This window comes from Patagioenas fasciata, chromosome 5 (assembly GCF_037038585.1).
Source record: "Patagioenas fasciata isolate bPatFas1 chromosome 5, bPatFas1.hap1, whole genome shotgun sequence".
Classification (NCBI taxonomy): Eukaryota; Metazoa; Chordata; class Aves; order Columbiformes; family Columbidae; genus Patagioenas; species Patagioenas fasciata.
In genome coordinates, this window is record NC_092524.1 from 31,476,901 (window position 1) to 31,501,561 (window position 24,661).

Here is a 24,661-nt window from a genome sequence, read left to right on the forward strand (position 1 = left end):
GATTTACCATCTCTTCTTACACATTTGTTCAATAGACAAAATAATCCTGATAAACAAATGTTAAATGATAGAAGCAGCATGTCTGAACATATACTTCCAGTAAAACAAAACATAAAAACAAAACAAACAAAAAAATAAAACAACAAACAAAAAAACACACAAACACCAAAAAGCCACTCCTTTGTGGTTGTCGGAGCTGGTGGGTGAGTGCAAAGTGGGGAATCTGCTGAGGGACTTTCTGTGGATGTCTCATGCATGGCAAATCTCTAGGAAAAAACCTAAATCCCATTTTGAGTAGTGGGTTATCAAGTGGAAGATAAAATTTAAAACAAGCCTGTGGTTTTAAGCTATTCACTGCTGGATTTGCATGTCAATCTGTGAAGTCTATTGGTATGAAGCTGAAAAGATTTCTGACTATAATGGGGCCTTGTAACATAAAGGTTGTGTTCTCCACATTTAATGATCTAACCAGCAACTTTAAGGAGTCTGCTGTCCAAATGCCTTTCTTGTCTCATGTAGGAAAGCGTAGGTATGGAACAGTAGTTAATGAAGACAGTCTCATTAAGAATAGATGCGTCCGTGCTTATCTTGCAAAGAGGCGTACTTAGTATGGCTCTCACTCCACTGTTTTCAGTATGCAGTACGTATCAACTGATTTGCTACCGAAGTGTTGACATACTGACAACCTCTGCATTCTCAAAGCAGCTGAAGCACAACTGTTAGCACCAACTGATGGAGCTAGCCACTTAAGTGATGGCCCCCAGTGATAGCTTAGTACTACTTGTTAAAGTGACAACAGCAGCAGTTACACCAAGTAAACTTGAACTGAGTTTTTGAAAATTATTTACTAAAATAAACAAGTACATTTTCCTTTTTAGTATAAGTTACATAATTGCATATATTTTTAGCTCTTTCTAGGTGCTTTTGGTAATAAGGCAGCAGCTGTAGGCTGACAACTAAAACTTTGGGCATTGCTCTGTACAGAGGGGGTCAGTGCAAGGATATTATATCTTCCAGCAATATACATTTTTATGGAATACACTGAAGAGGAACCTAATTTTTATTTGATACAGCTCAAGCAGAAGTGGACTGTAGTGCAATTCTTGCTTGTGGGAAAAGAAAGCCTGTACAGTAAAACATGAATGAAGGATGCTCAAACCATGATTTGTTTACCAGAAGCAGTTAATAAAACACTGAACTTGGCCAGAACTAGTTGCTTCATAAAAAACCTTATACAGATTATCAACTAAAACCTCATCTGTAAAAGTTGTTCACTGTAGAATACTGCTTACTGCAAGACATACAATGTTTCATATCTGCTTTGGTGGTAGAACTTCCATGTGTTATCATAGAAAAACATTTCCAGAAGAAATATTCCTCTTCCAAATCAACAGCCAGCTTCCTGCCATAAGGGAATGGGCAACTTCGAAAAGCTCATTCCATTTCTCTGTGAAAGAACGAGCCCTGATAACAGAGATCAGGTATTGTGTTAAAAGCTCACAAAACTCAAAACTGGCCCCTGGGCAGCTTCTTCAGTTCAAACCCATGGTCTCTAGTTCAAGTTTATTCAACATGGCCTTATCAGACTACTAGAGTAGGAATATTCTGGTCATCTCTATCAGTCTTGGGTTAAGTCAGTGAAGCAGGTGCTTCGGTCACTAACTCTTCTTAACAGGAATACACAGGGTCAGAATAATGATCATGCAAACTTCTTCTTTGTAGCTGTAAATCGTTCCATGTACTATAAAGAAAACAAAAAACAATCATTCAGAAATTAACACAAGGTTCATGATTATTGAAAGCAGATAGGTATCTGCTCTCAGACTCAAAAGCATTCTGCATCTAAAATATATTTTCATTTTCCAGACATAACCACTAGAGCTTTAATTTCAAGCAAACAAAAAAAAAAAAAACATTTTTTGCCATTTGCTGTAATTCCAATTGAAGTTCTAGAAAGAAAGTCCTCACAGTATTGAAGAGTCAGATCTCAAGTGTTAAACATGAAGTAACATTAAACAGTTAATAATGCTGCATAATAAGAAGCATCCATTACTTTTTGTCCCATCAGTGAAAAGACACACCTGCCATCCTTAGCTACCCTTCAAAAGATGCTGATGAAAGAACATTGATCCTGAATCCTATGAGAAAAGTAAGTGTAGAAGAACTCTTGAAATTCTTTTCAGAGGTAAATTAAGAATCCAGTACTAGTGACAATACCAACAGACAGGGTTTTTATTCACCAGCATAAAAGCTCAGTTTTCTGAGGATCTACTAGATAAGGACTTCACCAGAAGCTTCTTTAAAAAAAAAAAAAGACACAAACCTTGTCATAACCTTCCAGTTCTCTGAGTTTCTTGATTTCAAAGAGATTGCCTTCTACTGCAAGCAGTGAGATCTGGGAATCACTGAGGATACTTTGAGGAAGCATGCTGAGTTCTAGACAGTTTTCTTCTAAACGCAAGACTTTGAGGCGCGGACAGTGGGAGATCTGCACTGATATCTGGGAAATCTGGTAGAAATTAAAAAAAAAAAAAATTATTAAAATGTTAGTGATCCAAGATTACTTAAAGTGATTTGTTTCAGCCTAATATGGAACAATAATCCTGTTGTAAATATAAACTACATATACAAAAGCAACTTGACAACAATGCATAGGCAACAATAATGATCAAAAATCCAACAAACTTATTTTTCTTCCATGATCTGTTTATCAGATTCCTACTCAAGAACTATCCAAATAGTCTTCTGTATGACTAAATTCAGGATTTGTTAATCAAATCAGGCAGTTGGATGTATCAGTACAGAAATTTTGGTTATGATCCCTCATTTCTGTTGTGTCCAGGAGATGTCTTTTAGCTATACATTTTAATGGTCTCAACTTAAGTTCTGTGGATGTACTAAGTCCAAGATAAACCATGTCCTAAATCTACATGCCCACAATATCTCAGTTACCAGACCTGATTCTGATTCAAATTGAGTTCAATAGCCTGCAATTCTCCCACGGTGTCGGGCACATTTTGGATCTGGTTTCTGGAAAGATCTACCACATCCAAGTGGCGAAGACCACAGAGTTGTGTAGGCACAGTCCGAAGCTGGTTTCCAGAAAGACTCAGTGTTTTGAGAGCTGCAAGTTGTCCAAATGCAGCTGGTAGCTGCCTCAAGTGATTGCCATTCAAATGGAGTGTTTCCAGTTTTTTCAGCTTACACAGGTCCTCAGGTAAAGCAGCTAGAAATAAATGACAGAACAAAGAGATGAGCTAAACAAAGAGCATTAAACATTCATACCCATTTAATTCAAATAAGCTACTGCATCGAACATGGTGCCACATTACAGTAATTTCTCACAGGCTTCCTCCCCATTTTCCAATGAAGGTCCAGATCCCTGCATAGAAAGTTAAGCCCACTGACAACACATGCTTTTTAAACATCTTCTATAAATATCTTTAAAAATAATCTGCAGACAAGGCAGGCCTTCAAATCACAGGCTGAAAACACTACTCTGAGAGGATTTTAGCCTATCAGCTCTGCTGATGTTCATTTATGCCTCATTCTACCTACACATGGGTATCACCTGCAGGACTCCTGAGTTGTACTACAGAGTCAAAGAGGTCTGTAAGTTACATTTGTTTTTCAAAAAGGCAGATAATACACAAATAACACATCAAAAGTTAGTTTCCTCACCTCATCTTGATTTTTCCATAAAGCTGGACATTTGTCCAACAGAAACAACAACTACTGAATGTCCAGCAACATTTTCTACAGATCATCTTCATTACCTCTTCTCTATGCAAGTACTAAACCATCTGACACTGTTAAACCTTTAGATCAGACAAGTCACAGCACAGAAACATTACAGTTTTAAGTACTTACATGTCTTTGTATACTAAAACTGGTAACACAACTAAGTTGGCAATTAGTTTTGAAGAATGTATGGGTTGGTGGTTTGTTTTGTTCTTTTTTTTTTTTCCTGTACATGAATTCCAAAGATTTCAGTTTAGGTGACTAAACTCCCCATTTACATGCTGTGAGAGTTAAATCATTAATTTAGTTTCTGATCAGAGAAATCAGGCTATTATTGCAAAAATTTGGAGAAATTAATTAGCAGACATACTCAGTTTGTTGTTGTTTAGAACGAGGCTCTTCAAAAAGGAAAATTTTCCAATGAGTGGTGGCAAGAGGTCTATTTTGTTGTTCGACAAGTCTATTGTCCTTAAGTTGCTTGTTAGCTTCTGAAGATCTTCAGGAAACTATGGGGGAGAAAAAAGGTACAGCATTTAAATAGTTGATATAATTTCATATGTTCAAGTTACACTGCTTAAAATTTAATTGAAATTTGTACTGATATTACATACTGTCATATGTAATGTCCAATCATCACAGTGTACAACTAAGTTGGCAAATTTGCTTAATACCTTTTTTTAATTTTTTTTTTCATCTGAGGAAGGAAAAAGGGACATAAAAGAGACAGTCTGACACCTAGGAAGTGCAGTTTTTAATCCAAATAATTTAAATTTTAAAAGGAGAAGTAAGTATACCATGATATGAGCTTGTTTATGTTTTAGTCCTCTTGTGTGTTTCTCTTAAACATGCCTGTCTTTTAAAAATATTCTACAGCTACATATCAACTCTATATTTTAGCAGAATAGGATTTGGAAATTTTTCTCTTGCTTTCCTTTTTAAATAATTATGGAAACCATTTTCCTTATTCTTATTTATATCCTGTATCACTTTAATCTGCACTTGGCAGAGAGCTGAAAAAAAGAAAAACCTGACAATCACCATCAGTGAGTGCTGGTCAACAGGGCAGTGGTTTTGATTCTCCTTTGGCTTGGCAGAGGAAAAGTGAAGACAGAAGGTAGGATAGGGGAAGAAGATATTATACTTCAGAAAAACCTTGGAATATTACTGCACTAGATATTTAGTTTGGCTATCCTGTGAATTGTTACTTGACTTATGGTTCCAGGACGTTCTGTGTTTTTCTGCAATTGGGTCAAGACAATTTCCGATATAACAAACTTCAAGATGCTTGCAGCCCAGTGAACTGCCAGTACAGACTGTTCATATGACCACAATTAAATACAGCGTAAGTATCTAAATGTGATAAATTTTGGACTATCTTTCTAGGTAACAATACGGTTATAAAATTTACACTTTTTCCCTCAAGTTTACAGCCCTTTTTTAAAAAGCACAACATCACAACCAGCACATCTTGAACATACATGCAATCTAAAGCATAAGCTTGTAAGCATACAAGTGCCCCGAGAGATAAATCCTCAATCAGAAGACAGTGCAAGCAAAGATCTGCTTCGCAAAAAGGAAAAAAAAAAAAAAAAAAAAGGTTCTTGAAACAATATTATGCATCACTATTTATGAGAAATATATATATGCAAAAGTGTCAGTCAGGCACACAAACAGTCACATTTTCCCTACAGGTACGTTACCTCTGTAAGTCCCTTTCCCGTTAGCTGAAACACACCCGTTTTCTGTGCTGTCTCCAGGTGGGCTTTTAGCGCGCTGTTTCCCATCCTTACAGTTCTCTGTCATGCATACAGAATTGAAGCGATAGTCTCTGCCAGTTTCTCCCAGTTATTCTACACTAGAGAACTGTAATCCCAAGTCTGTGATAAAGCAAATGTAAAAAGTCATTTTATGTGTGCTGTCTTCAACACTACAAGCATTTCAAGATACTGAACTGTTTCACTACTGGGTTTTCATGTCCCTCATGAGACTGAGAACTTCAAAGATGAAGGTGCCTTCATTATAGCAGTTTTAATACTGAAATGATGCAACAAATATAGTTAAAACTAAGTGGAAAAACTGCATACTTTCCACATTTCACCTCTTTCAGGGCTCAGCAGTATAAGGAGATTCTCTATGCAGACTGTTCATGATTTAGTGGCATCTACCAGCACTGACCCGCTGTCAATACCAGTTTTATTTGCTTTTTTTTCGGAAACACTCACTTGTTTCATTTAGAGACTGGGCTCCTCTGCTGTGACTCTAGAAGCAGACACACGCCACCCGCCTCCTGTAAATCCAGCAGGGTTTAATCCCCAGGACAAGCCAGGCCAGGTTACAAGATTAGGTGAGGATTGCGGCCGGGAGATGGGGAGCAAAGCCCGATGCAGCGCGTCACCAGCCGGGACGAGATGCCCAGGAGGGGCCCTCCCTGCCGCCACGGTCAGGAGCGCCCTCAGCAAGGGGCGAAGCCCACAAAGATCCGCGGCAGGACCTGGGCCCCCCGCCTCCATCCCGCCGTGGCTGTTCTGGCCACACGGGAGCCGCCTGGCCCGGCCTCCGGCGGGGGCAGGTCAGCTCAGCACAGCCCAGCCGAACCCAACCCACCTGTAGGGACGCCGCATGTCCATGCTCCGCAGCGGCGGAGCCCCCTTCCCCCGCGCTGCTCCGCTGCCGCCCTTCGAGAACTGACGCCTCAAAAGCCCATACCGGCTGCTCCGGAACCGGACGCGTGTCATCCTCGTTTCCTATCACACCCAACATGGCGGCCACCCGCCGATCATAGGTGCTGCGGTGCACCCGGGCTTCCGGGACAGCCAACATGGCGGAGTGTCGTCCCAGTGCTCCCGCGTCGCTGGCGGCCAGTCCTGTGCGCAGGGCGCTGGAGCTCGGGCGGCGGCAGGACGCTAAGGACGGTGAGAAGGGGAGTGGCGCCGCGGCCGCCAGCCGCTGCTGGGAGGAGGGGCAACCCACGGCGGCGGCCACCCTGCTGGAGCGGTGCGTGGCCGCGGGCGTCGTGAAGCAGGTAACGGCACAGAGGGGAAGATAACGGCCTGACAAAACCCCCCTATGGGGAAGGTTTGAAGAAGCCGCGGTGCAGGTGCTGTGTCGCGGTTCTCCGCTCCCCTCGGTGCCCGTCCCTCGGGTACCGGTGTCCCGGCCGAGGCTGCCAGGGCCTCACGTTCAGCCTTCGGGTTGACAAACCTGTGCTTTGGTGACTGAAGTTTAGTGCTTTATCTGCTGCCGTGCCGGCTGTGTGTCTTGAAACATGATGGAAGAGCTAAACCGTCTTACTGTTTGTGTAGATGCTTGTTGATTTTTTTTTTTTTTTTCTCCTTTAATTATGGATCTCTTGCATTTTTGGCTGATGGCAGCTTTCTTTACCAGGAATAACCGTACCTTCTGGTGTGTGTGTGTGTTTTTCTGGAATGGAGCATTTAGGTTTTGGTATCTTTTAGTGCATTCCAGCAGCATGCAAGCCAGTGTTATTGAGAGTGCTTTCATAGTACCTTTTATGAAATTTGATTTTCACTCATGTTCGTTTTCCCCAAATAGTGCATGTATTTTATGATTTGTTCAGCTGAGGCTTACTGTGTTGCATAGCACAAGAGATTAACAATAAGTTTAGATTATTAAAAGCCAATCTTGCAAATTTGCCTGACACGTTCTTGCTGTTGACTACTGTTTTCCTTTCACAGGACACATTGGATTTTACCTGTAGAAAAGCCCCATGCTTTGTGACATTCTCAGAGATGGAAAAATTAGTGAACATTCAAGCTGAAATCAATGAGGTATAGCCTTTACTGGTGTCAGTGTACAGTCGACACTTAAATACTTAATATGTATCACCCAATGAGGTATCAGTCTGCAATGTGCTATTGTTTCATGTTTTGGTTGGTTTTGTTTTGTTTTAAACAGTTGAGCTGCTTAACACTTGGTAGGTTTTTCTCAGTGGACTGAGTTGTCACAAGGAAAAGAACAAAATTATTAAATCAAAGTTTTCAGTATAACTGGAAGGACACAGCAGCTGGCCTCTTTTGCTGAGGTGTAACCTGATGTTTTCTAAAGAACAAAAAAGAATTTGTAGTTGATGTACACTTAAAAAAATGTTTCTTCATAGGCAGCTCAAACATTTTCTTGGTTAGCAAGAGATAACATCAGTTGTTTCTTATTGCCTGAACTAGCTGTTGGCTTGTATTTTATAATGATGTTTCCTGAGCTTTTGCTCACTGGTACAAAAACTCTACTTATTAAATTATACAATGTGGACTCCAGCAGCTACAAAGCCTTGCTGCAAAGCAGTGTAACAAATTATTTACTTTTTTGGAGAATGAGTTAAGCAGCTGGCATCATCCTGTATTGAGCAGCAGAAGCAACAGTTTCCATTTCCCAGTAAGGTTTCTGCTTAGTCTCCTTTGCTTGAAGGTTTAATATACAAAGTACTCTTTCTGACAAGTGTTTGATATGCTGTGAGTGAAGCAGGTTTATTTTTATCCTCAGTGATTCAGTGATTAAGCAAAGCAACATTTTTCTGTGTCTCCTGAGAGACTGTCATCCTCTTCTATACTTTCCTCAGTCTGCTCTTGTCTAGCCAAAACCACTACAACTCTTTCAGCTACAGGAAGGTATCTGCTGCTCTTGTGCTGGTTTGTCACTGGAAAGAATTAACACTAGGAAGTGCTTCTCTCACATCTGAGGGGGTGAGGGGAGAAGAAAAAGGGAAAAAAAAAAACAACCAAGCCCAACAACAACCACCAAAAAACCAACCACATACACACACATACACACACACACACCCCCCCCACCAAAAAACCCCCAAGCACCACCAACCAGTCTTTTCCAGAAGGAGGAGACTTGGGCTGTGAGAGGTTCTGTAGTAGAGTGCAGACTGTGAAACTGCTTTTGAGGAGATTTAAGTTTCTGTGGCTTGGTAATGAATTATAGGATCTGTCTCTTCCAGCATAAATTCCCAATAAATTACCAGATTGCTTGGGGTTTTTAAAACAGTCTTTTCCTTTTGATCAAAAAAGCCCTCCCCCCCCCAGTAGTACCCTGTTTCCCCGAAAATAAGACCTACCCCAAAAATAAGCCCTAGCATGATTTTCCAGGATTTTTGAGGATGCTCAAAATATAAGCCCTGCTCCAAAAGTAAGCCCTAATTACAGTTCATAAAAAAGTCAATTTAAATAGTGTCCAGGCAGCTATATATAAAAAATAATAAGTTTTGGAGCAAAACGTAATATAACACCTTGTCTTATTTTTGGAGAAACAGGGTAGCAACACTTGAGAGGGGCATGGTAACAAGCTCTCACACAAATGGTTGGTCTTTCACACATGCACTCTCCCACTTTGTCTCTTTCTACTTCCTCTTCCCCCAAAGAGAGTCAACAACATCTGGATAAGTATGTTAAAAATCCATTTTAATTTGATGTTATTATTGTAGAAGAAACTGAGAACTGAAATTCTGCGGTTGGAGAAGGAGACAGCAGACATTGCTCACCCTTTTTACTTAGGTAAGTGCAGTTGTGTCTTAGAAAAAAACAAGAACGTTAAAATGACTTAATCAACAGATTAATGTTTCACCTGAGTATGTCACGCTTCTGGAAGTTATTGCAGCTGTCTCCACTGGATAGCTTGTTAGAGGTGGCAGGTGTTTTATTAGCCCCTCAAGAATGCTTCCATGCTACTTGAACTTGTATCTTCTGCTGTCTCAGTAGAAGATCTGTGTGTAACTCGTTCTCAAAAAAAAAGGGGTGGTGAGGTGTGCATGTTTTTGTGTGTTGTCAGTGGAGCATCAGGAGTTCTGATTCCCTTGGCCTGTGTGCTGCTTTGCTGCTCAGTGTATTTCTCCTGCACTTGTATGCCCCTAAAATTACTTGGTTTTTCATTTTAGTGTTTTGGGAGCATATATATTAATGTCTTTATTTTGCACTTTTCGCACTACAATTTTATGGATGCTTATGGACATGCTAGCTTGCTACTACTGTGTTAGGCTAGTGGAGTATATTGTTGGTTTCATCTCAAAGACAGTTTACTTAAAACCATAAATACTATAAAACAATGAACAAAGCTACATCTCTAAAAAGTGCATATTATGACTTTGTGTGCTGATATTAAGTCCTATGCACTCCAACAAGAGTAATTCTGATCAATGATATCTATCTGGAGTGTAAACTGTCCAGTGCAATGGATTGAGCTTTTTCTTTCTGTCTTTCTCCAGAAGAAACTTTTGTTTTTGTTTTAGCAGACAATAGTTTCAGCTTTGCAATTTTATTTTATAGGCAAAAAATGTGAGATTTTGCAAGATATGAACAGACACTTGGAAGCTGTACTGAAAGAGAAGAGGACCCTTAGGAAGATGTTGATAAAGCCCAGGTGTCAAGAGAACCTGCCTATTGAAGCTACTTTCCACAAGTAGGCATATAGAAAATAGTTGTTCTTTGTTTGCATGAGTCCAAATTTATTTTAACTAATAGGCAGTAAAAATTGTTTGCTTTTATTCACTTTTCCATTGAGAAGAAGATAAATAAAAAATGGTAACAGAACCTTAGCTAAAAGCTAGTAGTTTACTCATTGCTAAATTCATAGAAATGTAGTGATACATATTTTTATGAATATTTACTTAGGTTATTGGTCTTGTCTTCGGAAGATTACACAACAATTTGTCATGTATTGTTTTGAACAAATGTTAAATCCTTGATTCATTATGCTTCTCCATAGGTAGGAATTGTTACTTCAGCATTTGCTGTCTTCCTTGCACTGTGACTTTCTCAGAATAAACGTGTGAATGATTCCCAGACATGCATAGTGCCTGTTTTTAAAAAAATAATTCTTCTCATGATCTAAAAATCTAGTCCAGTTTCTGAAGAAGTATATATCAGCTTCTGTAATTTCCTGCCATACTTGTTGCTGAGAGTCATAAAAGAAGTGTAACTGTGGAAAAATTAATTAGATGGTTAGGAACTTCCATAAAATGGGAGGACTAAGAAAACCCACAGGGCAAAGAAATAAGAGCTTGGAAGTGTTAACTCTTCTTTGTTTTGCACAGCTTCTGAGTAGGGGGCTCATTCTCGGTTACAGGTACATAGTAGAGTTGTTGACTGAGGCTGTGACCTTCATTGATAAGCTTGAAAGCCATTTGCAGACTGTAAGAATCCTCCCTCACATACCAAACATCATGGAGAATATGGTGAGTAGCAAAAGAACTGAGCCTTCTGTCTCCTTCAGCATTAAGAATTCAGTGCTGTTTGGTTGTCTAGGTTATTTTTATGTCCTGCTAGATTGACAGGACTTGTAGAGATGAAATCTAACTCTCTTCTTCTTCAGGACACTGCTTTGACGAAAATGGAGCTGCTTGTGATAGAGCTGGAGGAGCTGGCAGAGCAAATATTGAAATGGAGAGACCTGCAAAAAGAAGTATATTCTGACAGCATCTGCAATACTGCTGAACTGGACTTTGGCTTATCTTTCACCTAACAAATTACTTTCCTCAAATAGGATGGCTATTGAAAAATCCACCTTTTTATGGTCTCAGGTGAAAACTACAACATAGTTGTGCTTTAATCCAGCAGGGACTTGGTAGGTAGTCATATTTCTGTTCTTATGTAACAGTTCTCCAATCATAAAACAAAACCGGGACAATGAGCAGTAGCTCACAGGAAGACAGGCTACTGAGGCTGTCAAGGAGTGCCTTTTTGAAATAGTTGGACAGGAGTTTCTCCTGAAGCCTGTATCATCAATGCAAATTTGTTTTGATATTTCTTATGCACTTGTTTTAGTGTCTCTATTCATTTTTATAAGCATCTTGATAACACACTGTATTTTGTATGTCACTATAAAACTTTCATTAAAGCACTAGATTTCAGGAGTTCAGTTTCATGGTTTTTATTTTGTTATTAAAACCCTGTAATTAAAAGAACAATGCAAAGTCTTAGGTCCCAGCTCATGTTTCTGTACGAGTTCCAATGAAGAAATTAAACTAGATTTAACTTGGAGTTTATTATGGTGTGGTTGTGTGTGAAAGCAGGGAATGGACCCAGTGATATATGGGAGGTCTACTGATTTGCAAACCACATTTTTATGATAGAAATAAATATATTCTTCAGTCTCTCCTTTTCTGTTGCTTGCCCTAACTTCAGTGCCCCACTTAGAATATAACTCTTATTTCAAGGGTCTGACTGACACTTTAGCAAAAGCATGGGTTGTTCAGTTTGCAACCGCAGTGACTTATGAAAAGACTTTTCAGTAAAATATCACAGGCAGGACATCTACAAACCGGGAAGGTTGGTTGTGTTTGGAGGATGTTCAGTTCTGTATTCAGGATATGGAGTGAACTGGAAGTGGTGCAGCTGTATTCCTTTTTACTGTTGTATCGTTTCTATTATCTGAATTCTTCATACATCCAACCTGTTGATTTCTATTTCTGAAAATAAGAACCCTTATTTTTTGAAGGTAACCACTAGGTGGCTCCATACCACACAAGTGTTGCTAGTTTATTGGACTATTGCATAAAAACTTAAGTAGAATTAAGAAAGAAATCTTTGGTTCTTTGTTGAGCACACTCCGATCTGGCTTGTAATTGGTCTACTCTGTATTTGAAATTTTCTGAGAATTCCATTTTAGTCTTTGTAGACTGCATTGTTCTGCTGGGCATGATGTCAAGGAGCGCAGCTTAAAAATTCTGAAGTGTACTATGTAGGTGTAGCTTGTGTTCCCCTCTGCTGTTGTTAAGAAAAGTTAGAGGATAGAAACAATTTAGATTAAGTCAAGCAGAATGTCAATAAATAGTATCTCGGATTATAAACTGGCATTTGAGTCCCATAAATGAATGGGATCTTTGTGTAAGAACTTGCTGTATGTCATTGCAGGATTTGAGTCAAAAGTCCCGCATCACTGTCATTTCAGATGTGGAAATGAAGGTCTTCCACACAATTGCAGAGGAGGAGCTGGCATTTCTAACTGAAAATGCTTTGCACAGTCTGTGAGATGGGAAGAAACAAAATCCAGACCTTTGGAATCACTGTCCTGTGCATGTAGCACAGGCTTAACCTCTCTCCTGTTGTCTTACAGTGATGATTAAAGCTGTTGTGATTTAATGCTTTCAGAAATAGGATTAAAACACTTCTAGTTAATTTGCTCATTATAATTCCTTGAAATTAAAACAAATATATGGTTTTTGCCATAATCCAAAGAGTTGAGCATATATTCTTATTTTACTGGATCCATTATTGGAGAGTCGACTGTGGAGATAGTAGAGTTTAGCTAATACCATTTGCCATTGACATAGCAATTCATTCTGTAGTATGATTAAACGGATAAATCTATTGAAAGAAACAGTGATTCACAGCTTGTAGGTATTAATTTTATCATCTCTATGGTGGGTCATAAATTGGGAAAAGCACTGGTCGAAAGGATCCATCTCATACTTTACTCTGGAATGTTTCTGTATTGTATCTTTTTCATTCAAATTTAAGGTTTCTGGAGCTTAAGTTGTCTCATGAGGAGACCTATACTTAAAGTACAAATAAATACTACAGTTAAAAGGCAACTTAAACAGAAGATGTTTAAATGGACTGTAAAACACACCTATGTGATATTTAGATATAGTTCAGGATTTCTTGTATTTTTTAAATGGAAAACCAGAAAGCATCCAGTTAAAAATGAGCTATGGCAAAAAAAAACAAAAAACAACCAAATAGGAATTGCCAATTGAGCCTGGCATCTTGTTCATACATACAGGTAACGCTGCCTGCTCCCACATTTTCACCATGGTGGTAGCTGACAGAGACAACACTGTAAAAGCAATTTCTGTTAAACTTTTGGTGTTTTTACTCTAGGTGGGAAACGTTTACCAGTGGAACAGTTTGACATTGAGTTCAATCATGATTCTTTGAAAGCTTCAAAATTTTATCTTGCAAAATAGATTCAACCCACTTAAAGATTGGAGGTTTTCAAAGGAATTTAAAACACTTGAGAGCTTTCATTTAGCACTAGTAAGGAAATGATGCTTACCTTCGTTAAATTACTGACAAATTAATTAAATGTGGAGTGCTCTGCACTTGAAATAGTGCTGGTTTTCTGAGTGCCTGCACGTTACTAGGGAAAGAAATGTGATCGAACGTATGCAGGGTAAGGCTGGCAGTTTTTTACTTCTGAAACAAATTGATTTCTCGGGGGTAGTCCCTGGTGAGAATGGCAGCACGCGTCTAACAGGACCATCGACACGCAGCTCTGAAGTAAAAGCCGGGTTGTTATGTTGCCGTAAGTGTGACTTTGGTGGTGCTGCTGCCGGGGGAGCAGGAGTACCCCTGGCTATTTTAAACCTCTTGCTCTGGAGGTCCCGGTCTATTGGGGGTAAAAAGCCCGGTTTGGGTGCTGGAGAGGCTGCCGCGTGGGGGGGTCTCCCGAAACCCCTCCCCTCCGCCCGGGAGGTTTCCCTTCCCCCAGCGGGAGGGGCCTGGGCCGGGCCGGGCCCTCCTTCCGCGGCGGGGCGGGCGGCTCCGCTCCTCCCCGGGCGCCGGGGCCGTGATGCGGGGCTGGGGCGCGGGCGGCCGCGGCTGCAGGGAGTGAGCCGAGCCATGGCTAACGTCAAGGTGGCCGTGCGGGTCCGACCTCTGAGCAAAAGGTGCGAAGGGGGACGGAGGGAGGCCGTGGTCGCCGCGGCAGTGGGGCAGATGCGGGGTGGCTGGAAGGGGTGATCAGGCGCCTCTTGTCCTGTCGCCGCTGTGGGGTGGTTCAGCTGGGGCTGAGGGAGGGACAGCAGGCGCTGGGGAGCTTTAACGGTAAAGTACAAGGAGTGGCAAAACTCTTTTCTCCGGGTCACTAAAATAGCTTGGAAAGTTTTCTTGCAAAAGTCCCCCAACTGGAGCTGTTGGGCTGACTTCCCTCATCCTGCGCTCCCCGAAATAGGATCATTGTCATCCAGTGTAAGGGAATCTTCTCTTCCCCTTCTGCTGTTGCTGTTCTTTCCAGCGGGAGGCAGAGCCGGATATTCCCATTGTCGCTCAGCTGCGCTGCCTCCCCGGCTTGTTGGGTCCAGTGGAAATCCCATAAAGCTAAATGACAACTCCCACAAACAAGAAGATGCCGTAGCACAATGCTCCAGTGTTGTTTCGATATAATGCATAATTAAAACCTTGCAGACTTTGGAAATTCGGGGAGGAAAATAAAGAACAAACGCAAGCAGCCCAAATTTGAGTAGCTAGTAATTTACTCTTCCTGTAAGAGAAGTGCTATAGCACTTCAGGCAGAAATGGTTTGAAAAGGGGTATGAGGTCTGAGGGCCAATCTTTGATTTGATGCTGCCTTTCTTTTTAGCAGGAGACCCTCACATTGTCGTCTGTCTGCATGGAGTTCTGTGATAACTCTTTCATGTAGTAGAGAAAATGATTCTTCAACAATTTCCCAGCCAGAAAACTAGTCTAGTAATTCAGCCAGCCACACACTAGCATATTTTGGACTCTTCTGTTCTTATTTGGGGGGGAGGGTGTTTTTTTTGTTTTGTTTGTTTTGGTTTGGTTTTTTTTGTTTGTTTGTTTGTTTGTTTCAAGAAAATATACCAGGAAGTGTTGAATAACATAAAAACCTACCCAAAACAAACCTGCTAGTGTTAATAGAAAAGGGAAAGGTGGAAAGTAATTTACATGTTTGCAATATATTTTACGTTTAACTCAAAGCTTTTTAAAAAATCCTGTGTTAAGCATTAACATTAAATGACAATTTGGTAATGACACTAAGTTATCCAGACTGTAGGAGCCTTTTGGTTCAGTCTTGCAGAGTTTAGTGGAGACTGCAAGTATTTAGAAGTCTGACTTGGTGAAATATTTTGTTGTGCAATCAGTGATATATTTGTTTCTCCCACAGTAGCATTTGGCTGCCTATTTACAATTATGTAGTGGACTTAGTAGGGCCTCCTGTAGACATAAGTTAAAATGAGTGTTTCTTAGCAGCTGGGGAAGATAGGCCAAAGGCCAAATTGGCAGGGGTGTGATCTTCCCTCTCACTAGATCCTTTTTGGTGAGGAACTTTGTACCACATCTGGTTTATTTTTTTTTTCTCCCCCATGGGTAGCATTAAATAGTGCATAACAGTGCATATATCATTATAGCATTAAACAACACCTGTAACTGTCAGATAAGGTGTGATAAACAGGGAAACCTTTGATATAGTCAGTGTGGACCAGCTGTTTGATAGAGAGTGTTTTTTGGAGAAGAGATTAGGATCAGAAAGGTGGACAATCTCCTGCACATGGGAGAAGCTGATCTGGTGCTGAAACAGAAATGTTTGTGTGAAGGTGAGAGTGGAAACCCAGGGGGTGATGTGAGAAGAGGCTGTTCAGTAATTAAAATCATAGAATCATATTGGTTGCAAGAGACCCTCAAGATCATCGAGTCCTCCAACCATAACCTAACTCTAGCATTAAACCATGTCCCTAAGAACCTCATCTATACATCTTTTAAACACCTCCAGGGATGGTGACTCTACCACTTCCCTAGGCAGCCTGTTACAGTGCCTGACAACCCTTTCCATGAAGAAATTTTTCCTAATAACCAATCTAAACCTCCCCTGGGGCAACTTGAGGCCATTTCCTCTTGTCCTATCACTTGCTACTTGAGAGAAGAGACCAACACCCTCCATGCTACAACCTCCTTTCAGGTAGTTGTAGACAGCGATAAGGTCTCCCCTCAGTCTCCTTTTCTCCAGGCCAAACAGCCCCAGTTCCCTCAGCTGCTTCTCATCAGAGTTGTGCTCCAGACACCTCACCAGCTTTGTTGCCCTTCTCTCAACTTGCTCCAGCACCTCAATGTCTTTCTTGTAGTGATGGCCCCAAAACTGAACACAGGATTTGAGTTCTGACCTCACCAGTGCTGAGTGCAATGGGACGATCACTTTCCTAGTCCTGCTGCCCACACTATTCCTGATACAAGCCAGGATGCTGTTGGCCTTTTTGGCCACCTGGGCACACTGCTGACCCGGATTCAGCCGGCTGTCAGTCAACAACCCCACATCCCAGATTCCAGTCACTCTTCTCCGAGCCTGTAGAGCTGCCTGGGGTTGTTGTGACCCAAGTGCAGGGTCCGGCACTTGGCCTTGTTGAACCTTGTACGATTTGCCTCAGCCCAATGATCCAGCTGGTCCAGATCCCTCTGTATGGCCTTCCTACCCTGCAGCAGATCAATGCTCCCATCCAACTTGGTATATTCTGCAAACTTACTGAGGGTGCACTCGATCCCCTCATCCAGATCACTGATAAAGAGATTAAACAGAACTGGCCCCAGTACTGAGCCCCGGGGAACACCACTCGTGACCAACTGGATTTGACTCCTTTCATCACAACTCTTTGGACCTGGCCATCTGGCCAGTTCTTTATCCAGTAAAGAGTATGGTCATCCAGGGCATGAACTGCCAGTTTCTCCAGGAGACGCTGTGGAAAACAGTATCAAAAGCTTTACTGAAGTCCAGGCACACAACATCCACAGCCTTTCCCTCATCCACTGAACGGGTCACCTTGTCATAGAAGGAGATCAGGTTTGTCAAGCAGGACCTGCCTTTCATAAACCCATGCTGACTAATTCCACCTACTCAGCCTGTGGCAGTGTAACAGATGGGATGGGGAGGCAGAGACCACGAGTCTTGTGGTATATGACCCCAAAGGCAGTAGCCCATTTGTTCCTTGTGCTGTGTTGCCATAGCTGAGGTCAACAAAAACATTTAAAAATGGATTTTATACTTTATGTACAGGAAAGGGAAGGGATTGGATATTCCCCATGAAGGCTCTGACATGAGAATTTGCTTTCTAGCATTTACCAAAATTTTCCAAATATAATGACTTTGAGACAAATACTAAATATATGAAGGCTTAAAGTAACCTTGATGGACTTTGAAAGGACTAAAGCTCGCAGTGAGGATACAGGCCTGCTCTTTCTATTCCAGTTTCTTGTATCACTTCCATATTGTGGTCACACAAACCTCTCACCCTCTCCTTTCACACACACACACACACACGATTGCTTCTAACAGGTACCCATGTTACTAGAGCTCCTAGGGTCTCTCAGGTGCTTTAAAAAGAAAAACCATCCTGAAGAAAAATTTCAGCTCAAATGGATTGAAGTACTGTAATGTTTGCAATAGCAGTTCCAGGCAAAAATATTAAACTTTGCTTCTTAAGAGTACCAAAAACTGAAAAGCTTAGAGGAAAGGCTAGGCTAGAGCTAGAGGGTTAGTTGGTTGTTTCTAGACTATTATACAAACTTTACTTGCTCATTGCTACTCTCTATTTAATTTACAACGGCAGATGAACATTGGGTTTGCATCTTAAAATTTACAGAATATTCACATTATAAGATGTTAGTACAGGACTTTTTAAAACTCTACTTTCTGTTTAAAATTTCCGTTTTTTATAAACCATATTAATCACATCTGCAACTTGTTATTTAACATAAGGCAAAGACTGGTCTTTTTGTTCTGTGCCTGTATGGTGCCCATCACAATGCATTCTTTGACAGAGAGTTCCTATGCACAAATATTCCTCATGGATTATATCACTAGTTATAAAGCGAGTACAGTTATACAGAATGCAGAAGTTTTTCCTCTGCCTAAACTTTAAATAGCTTGTAGCCAATGTTCTTCATAAAGTCATCATTCTGTAACAGGCTAAATGATTTTTTAAATCACCAAAATGTTGTCCTGGAAGTAAATTCCCTCAAATATGTTCCCTGGAGTGACATTACTTTAAAAAAACTTTATTACACATTTACTATTCTAGATACTAAAAAAGATTTGTTATTTTGTGGTTACATGGATACTTGTTTTGTGTAAATACATTGTCTCCCTCAGAATGAAATATGGAAGCTTGAATGGGTGCTATAAATTGACTATGGTAATAATAATCAGGTATTAAATAGGCATTGGGAACTGATGAAATCCCTTTATGGTTTATTTCCGGACATCTTAATGCTTGGTCTATTAAATACTAGACTTTTGTAAGGAGAGCGTAATGTTATTTTTGGCTGTCAGTCAGAAGCTGTTGATGGAAACACTTTCAATGCTAGCAAGTAACTATGTCAACTAGGAATGTTGTTTCTTTTTGTGTCTTGATTTCTGTTGTGAAGTATGCCAAGACCATGCTCTGTGGTGTCGTGCTGTGATATCAGATCTGATCCTCCCGTTCTGGATATAGTGTGACTGGCTGAGAAAGAGGGTACATTACCCCTCAAGTATTTCGGTACGGTGTCTAGGGCTCTCCTTGTGCCTGGGTGGCTCTCTTAAAGCTGTGTTGGATCTTCATATGCTGCAGAAACACCTGCAGCGTTTGACATGGCCTTTTACTATTTATGCAGGCCAGCAGAAACCAGTGCTAGTTTTTATATGCTGCTAGTTTTGAAAATGTTTGTCCCTGTGGTATCCCATCACAATTCTAATGCGTAGTTGTGGCTGCTGATTCTCTTATGGCAGACCTCAGCCCTGTGTTGTGTGAGAGGAGGAAGGGAGGGCCATGTTTTTGCACGGGAGGCCCTCTGGGAGGGGAGCAGTCCGTGTGTCTAGGACAGTATGGTTGGGACCAGGATGGAGCACAGCTGCCTCATGCCTTTTCCTCCACGATCCGCTTCCACTGCATCTGCTGCTCTGCATCCAGCTGGTCTCCATTCACTTGTGCATACCCAGGATGCATTCCCTTGTCATGGTGCAGTTTGAGAGCTGCTACCTAAGCAGTCTTAAAGACAGGAAAGAAGGATTTTAAGAAACAGTGCTCCATACCACAATGAAAAGCCTCATGCTTTACTGTAGGATTCTCTTTTTAGCATGCCCCAGTGACTAGAATACATTGCATTTTTTCATGGATTGTGGATTGAGACCTGGGTAAAACCATTCACAGCAAGTTTGTTTAATTAAATTGTAAAATTATAGTGGTATTAGTTAAAAATTTTATGCTAGGGTGTGCAAGTTACCCTGTGACACTTTTTGAGAGTTTAAAGTACTTAAAAGTCTGGCACCTACTTGTGCAGAGCCCAACAAAACAGAAGATGTATTCTGCTGTTGAAAATATCTTCTGTACTTTTCAGGTGCCTCTGTGGCCTGGAAAAGGAGAGACTGGCAAGGAGCTCTTATTTGAAAGGGTCTTTCCTGAAGTCTTTAATTACTCACAAATAAACTCTCCCATCCTCTACAAGCCTCATAGACATATCACCTGAAAGAGCTGCTAAACAGATTAATGAACCCAAAAGCTGCCCTTTGCCTTTTTCTGCTTTGCATTGTTTCCAAGCTGTAACTTGGAGCCTCTTGGCCAGCTGTTTATTTCCCAGTCTCCTCAGGAGTTCCTGAGCTTGTCCTCTGCACTGGCAGATGAGAGCATCAAAGAAGTGCATGGTCAGTTCGAAGTAGCAAAGCTGAACTGCACTTCCAGCTGTGCAGGTGTTTACTTTCACAATCTGAGCTGCAGCAGCTGTTTTCCTCATTACTGCTGCTCTGTATGACATAGTCTTCTAATTGCCTTCCTGGGATGCAGCAGGTAATGAAGCCTGAGGATGGGATAGGGGTGGAAGAGCTAAGTTTGAGGTCCTAAGAACTCACGTGATGGGTGTGAGCAAGCCCAAGGCTGGCAGGGAATAGTAGGGAAAGTTTCTCTCTTACAGTTTCCAGAAACGTGCTGGGCTGACCCAGGCAGCACCCTGAGCACAGCTGCAGTGAATGGGCGAGAGAGGAGCTCAGCTGACAGGTGCATTATGGTGTGAATGTCTAAAATTTATTTCTATTCAAAAGGAAAGTTATGTAGAAAAAATTACTTTAAAAAATCATGGTGGAAAGGATGTAAAGTAAATCACTGTTTTTTGCGGGGTTTGCCTTGATTAATCTGCTGCAGGGTCAGCCTGGTTAACTAGTCTCTCTGCTGTAGTCTGCCTCCTTTTTTCTTTGTAATCACGTTGTGGTAAGTAAAAGGAAGGATTATTTTGTAAGCAAGACTTGTTGCTGTTTTACAGACTGTGGTATTAGCTATTTTACACGCTCACGTATGACCACAAGAACTTAAATACCGCAATATGACCTACTGCTGATGAGAGTGATAACTTGTAGCAAAGTTTGTAGAAAACATTCCTTGAATCTTATGCATAACAGATGTTAAATGCTGTATCAAAACAGAATTAAAGCAACAGCAGATTGGAGATTATTGTTGTTCTCTCTCTTACCCCCACCAAAAAAATTATTGAAGCATATTACTTTAAAAATGTTTATTCTTCACCAGTTGCTCACTGCTGCCCTTTTTAAGCACTTTCAGGTTGTATCTCTGTCTTAAAACTTCATCATGCCACTGTTAAGAGGAATGCATTCTGAGGAATGATGTTTAGGTTAAAATTTCAGGAGCTTTTCAATTACAGTAAAAAAACTTATTTAATGACACGAGATATTGGCATCATTATTATTCATACAGTTTATTTTTGTTTACAACTTCAACTTCTGCTTGTTAGCTTTTCTGTGCTTTTGGATAGAGTTTAAAAAGTGTTTGTATTCCACTTTCTTGAAAAAAAATAAGTGTTTGCAAGGAGAGAACATTTACTTTCCTTTGTATTTCGAAAGGTAAATATGAGGATTTTTTTTCTTCTTTTTGGTACGTGAGCTGACTTAAACTTTTCTCTGAAACTCAAATGTGTGTGGGATAAATTAGCGCTCTGTTAATGGAATGTTGCTATCATCTCCATTAACTGCTTTACTGGATGTAATTGGAAATAACTTTCTTAGGAACCTGTATATATTTTACATTAGCATTCTCTGGAAAATGGATGTAGTATAATTTGATTTTATAGATATTCAACATATGTTCCATATGGATGTAATTTTCAAATACAGAAGAAAATGCTACTTTCTTTGAAGAAAATTACAAAATTGGCTTCTATTTCAAAGGGACCAGAATGTCACTGTGGAAAGAAGAGGCATAAATATAGGAAAAACAGTTAATAGGCAAGAGCAGAAAAGGCTTTTTATCGTACTTAAGACTGTTACATATTTCTCATGCTATTCCAAAGTTTAGACTAATTGGCCATTGAATACAGAATAGTGAGGTGTCTTCTACCCTGACCTTATTGCTTTACCCTTCTCAGTTGTATTATTTTAGTATATATATTCCTAGCTACCTTGCTGCTGTCATTCTCTCACACCTAGAGAAATGTCAGGCTTTTACCTGCTTTTTTCTACTGTGATAGCTGAGTGAGTGTTGTCCTCTATTACATGACAGTCCCTTTCTTCAGGTGGTGGTGGTTGAACTCTATCTCAAAAGCCATGGGGTTTAGGGGTTGGTACCTGATGGTGGGAAAGAGCTGTCTTGGGCCTCCCAGAGCTGCTGTCTGAAAATCTGTACAAACTGCATTGGTTATGCATTGCTCATGATTTCAAGCTGGTTTTCCACAGAAGAACTGGGATTATTTTAAAGAAAAGTTGAGATTCTAATATTCTATTTATAAAGGAGTTACCTGTCCCAAACGTATTTTGACATTTGTGTATCCTGTTTTGTAACGTAGCCTATTGTTAAGGTTCTCTTGACATCTTTTCCCCTCTGTCTGAAATTAGTTATTTTCCTTTGCCTAGTCTATTATTTAAAGTTTCATGTAATCTATTATTGAGGTGGCTGCTCTTTTCTCTTAGTATCCCTGCTTGATATTAGCAGGTGGTTTTGATCAGACACATCTGTGTTTTTAAGAGGGTACTACATCAGCAGCCTTTCCCAGATGTGTTCTTCAGGCAGTTGCATGAAGCAAGTTTTCTAATTTTGGTAAATGGCAGACTTTCTAGCCCTTTACAAGGGCAGGACTCTGCATGTCCTGAGTGGCCACCACTGTCTGTTCCTCAGAAGATGATGCTTCTGCTGATGTTATGTGACAATGCTGTGCCTGTACTCATTTAAGCCAGTATGAAGTGGTAACTGCTGGTGGTTTATTTCCCAGAGCAAGAGGCTGACTGTCTCTTTTCTCACTTCCCTTGTTGCCTGTGCAAAAGCAGCTACAACAATGTCCTAAAACAACAACAGCAAAACCACCTTACGGAAGTCTTCTGACTCATACTTTGCATTTTCATAGAACACTTTTCCTCCCAAGTCCTAAGAAGACTTTATGAGTGTCAGAATGTTTTGGAGCAGGGATCAGATTTTTTTTGTATGCAGCAAAGAAAAATGGGGCACAGTGTCATTAAATAATCTGGCCAGGGTCAGGTCTTCTTGGGCAGTTTCTTTCCCTTAGACCACATACTCCGAGAGAAGTTACAGTCATGCAAGATGATGCAACTGCATGCACGCAGGTAGCTGCGCATCGCCCCTGGGGAATGGTGCAGTGGTTGCATGCCGGTCTTGTGGGACCTTTGTGCAGTACATGGTGAGACAGCACCACTGTGCACAGATAATTTATGTGAGTTTGGGGTAGGATTTGCCCAGTTTCGTTTTCTTTAGTCCAATGCTTTATGCAAACATTAAAAAGCAGTGCACTTTAAAATATTCCTGCCATCTTCCTATCTGTAGTGTAGGTTTTAAACAAAATAATGGAGTTTTGCGCCTCTGTTTTTAGAATTTAAGGGTTTACTTTAGCGGCAGGTTTTGAAACAATGAAAGAGATACCTAAGCAAGAGGGATGAGACAGTGCATCGCAGTATTCAGTGTCACAGTCATTTATTTAACTATAATCGCAGATTGAAGTTCTGTCCTGGTTGAATGAAAACTGACCACTGTAGCCAAATTCTGGTTTGCATGGAAATTGTGGCATTTGCACAGAATTTCTTTGATGCAAAATTCCATGAATTATACTATCTCACTAGTCAGTAAATGGTTGGGAAATCAAGGGTGGATGAAATGGGACTGACTGGTCTATAGCTTTGTTTTAAATCCTCCTTATTTCATGCTTCTTTAAATGCTGGTAGTATGACAGATTAAAACACTTTTTCCTTTCCTCTTCCCTCCTTCTCTCAATGCCTCTACATAAAAGAGAAGGCATCATTATTCCACAACTGTTCAAAGCACTGATGGATCTTCAGGAGTATTTCTGACTTGGATTGCTCAAGCAAGGTGCCTGACACTCTTGTTCAGGCAGTACGAGACTTCAGAGACAGTGCAGACAGGAATACTCTTCTTGTACTGTGCCATGGCATGGGCAGGATTGCAGAACTTACTGCGGAGGAGGCCATCCTGTGCTTCCTCTCCTAGCTTATGGATATATAATATATATCCAATGTCTGGTAAGGTTAAGCAAAGACTTTAAGTGTTTCGGCATGTCTGTATCTGAAAGGAGCACTGACAATGCCTCATGTTTATCTCTGCACTAAATATTCCAACTTTTGTTGCTATATAATATTTGCAAAGAAGAATAGGGGGAAACCACACAAGGACAATGCTAATCACTAGGAATGGTGATTTTTGACTGCCAGGTTGTGTTAGCCATTATCAGAGCAAATGAAAGCTCAATGCAGCTGGGAGTAGCCTTGAAAGATAACTTGTCCAGCATGTCTAGTATAGCAGCATGCTGTCTTGGTGAACTCTGCGTACTTGGCTTCAATATATAGTTTTAAATCATTTATAAACATCTGTTCTGAATTTGGTAGGAGGATTACTGAGTGGGTGTGCACTCCTCTCTTGCAAGACACAGTAAAACAATTATGACTTAAAGAGAAATATCCAAAATGGTACGGGGTAGTACTCAATAAGGAAAACCACAGAAATCAAAATTAGGTAAATTTACTGATTATTGATACTTGTTTAAAAACAAAATCTGAATTAGCCAAAGGGAGGATGTTCATACTGTTAGCAGCTCTTGACTTCCACAGGTTACAGCAGTAGGGATAAGGATACAGATTTATGCCGATGTCGTGAATGGATGCTGTGTTTGAGGAGAGTTATGGTTGTAAGTACCCTAACTTGTCAGTAGGGTGCAGAAGCTCTAATGGCTCTACAGTT

At 40.6% G+C, this 24,661-nt stretch overlaps 3 protein-coding genes across 4 annotated transcripts in view; 2 read left to right on the forward strand and 1 right to left on the reverse strand.

Moving 5' to 3' along the window:
• Positions 1-826: 826 nt before the first annotated feature.
• LRRC57 (leucine rich repeat containing 57) lies at positions 827-6,480 on the reverse strand. The gene is made up of 6 exons (XM_065839809.2): positions 6,346-6,480; positions 5,442-5,618; positions 4,112-4,247; positions 2,958-3,226; positions 2,324-2,509; positions 827-1,741 (listed from the first exon to the last, which is right to left on the reverse strand). The coding sequence occupies exons 2-6, from the start codon at positions 5,523-5,525 to the stop codon at positions 1,700-1,702; spliced, it is 717 nt and encodes a 238-aa protein (XP_065695881.1). The 5' UTR covers positions 5,526-5,618; positions 6,346-6,480; the 3' UTR covers positions 827-1,699.
• Positions 6,476-11,605, forward strand: HAUS2 (HAUS augmin like complex subunit 2). The gene is made up of 6 exons (XM_065839808.2): positions 6,476-6,763; positions 7,437-7,529; positions 9,182-9,251; positions 10,020-10,152; positions 10,819-10,927; positions 11,065-11,605. The coding sequence occupies exons 1-6, from the start codon at positions 6,560-6,562 to the stop codon at positions 11,212-11,214; spliced, it is 759 nt and encodes a 252-aa protein (XP_065695880.1). The 5' UTR covers positions 6,476-6,559; the 3' UTR covers positions 11,215-11,605.
• A 2,625-nt stretch (positions 11,606-14,230) lies between these two features.
• Positions 14,231-24,661, forward strand: part of STARD9 (StAR related lipid transfer domain containing 9) — a 109,878-nt gene continuing 99,447 nt past the window's right edge. For both annotated transcript variants that reach the window (XM_065838068.2, XM_065838069.2), the window contains exon 1: positions 14,231-14,362. In XM_065838068.2, coding sequence (XP_065694140.1) covers positions 14,316-14,362 — 47 coding nt within the window. In that variant the 5' untranslated portion in view covers positions 14,231-14,315. The remainder of the gene's footprint in view (positions 14,363-24,661) is intronic.

Coding starts and splice junctions, on each gene's coding strand:
- LRRC57 (XM_065839809.2), bottom strand. CDS start 5,525: ATGGGAAACAGCGCGCTAAAAGCCCACCTGGAGACAGCACAGAAAACG. Junction 4,248..5,441: donor CGGGAAAGGGACTTACAGAG/GTAACGTACCTG, acceptor TCTCCCCCATAG/TTTCCTGAAGATCTTCAGAA. Junction 2,510..2,957: donor TCAATTTGAATCAGAATCAG/GTCTGGTAACTG, acceptor AATTTCTACCAG/ATTTCCCAGATATCAGTGCA.
- HAUS2 (XM_065839808.2), top strand. CDS start 6,560: ATGGCGGAGTGTCGTCCCAGTGCTCCCGCGTCGCTGGCGGCCAGTCCT. Junction 10,153..10,818: donor ATTGAAGCTACTTTCCACAA/GTAGGCATATAG, acceptor TCTCGGTTACAG/GTACATAGTAGAGTTGTTGA. Junction 10,928..11,064: donor CAAACATCATGGAGAATATG/GTGAGTAGCAAA, acceptor CTTCTTCTTCAG/GACACTGCTTTGACGAAAAT.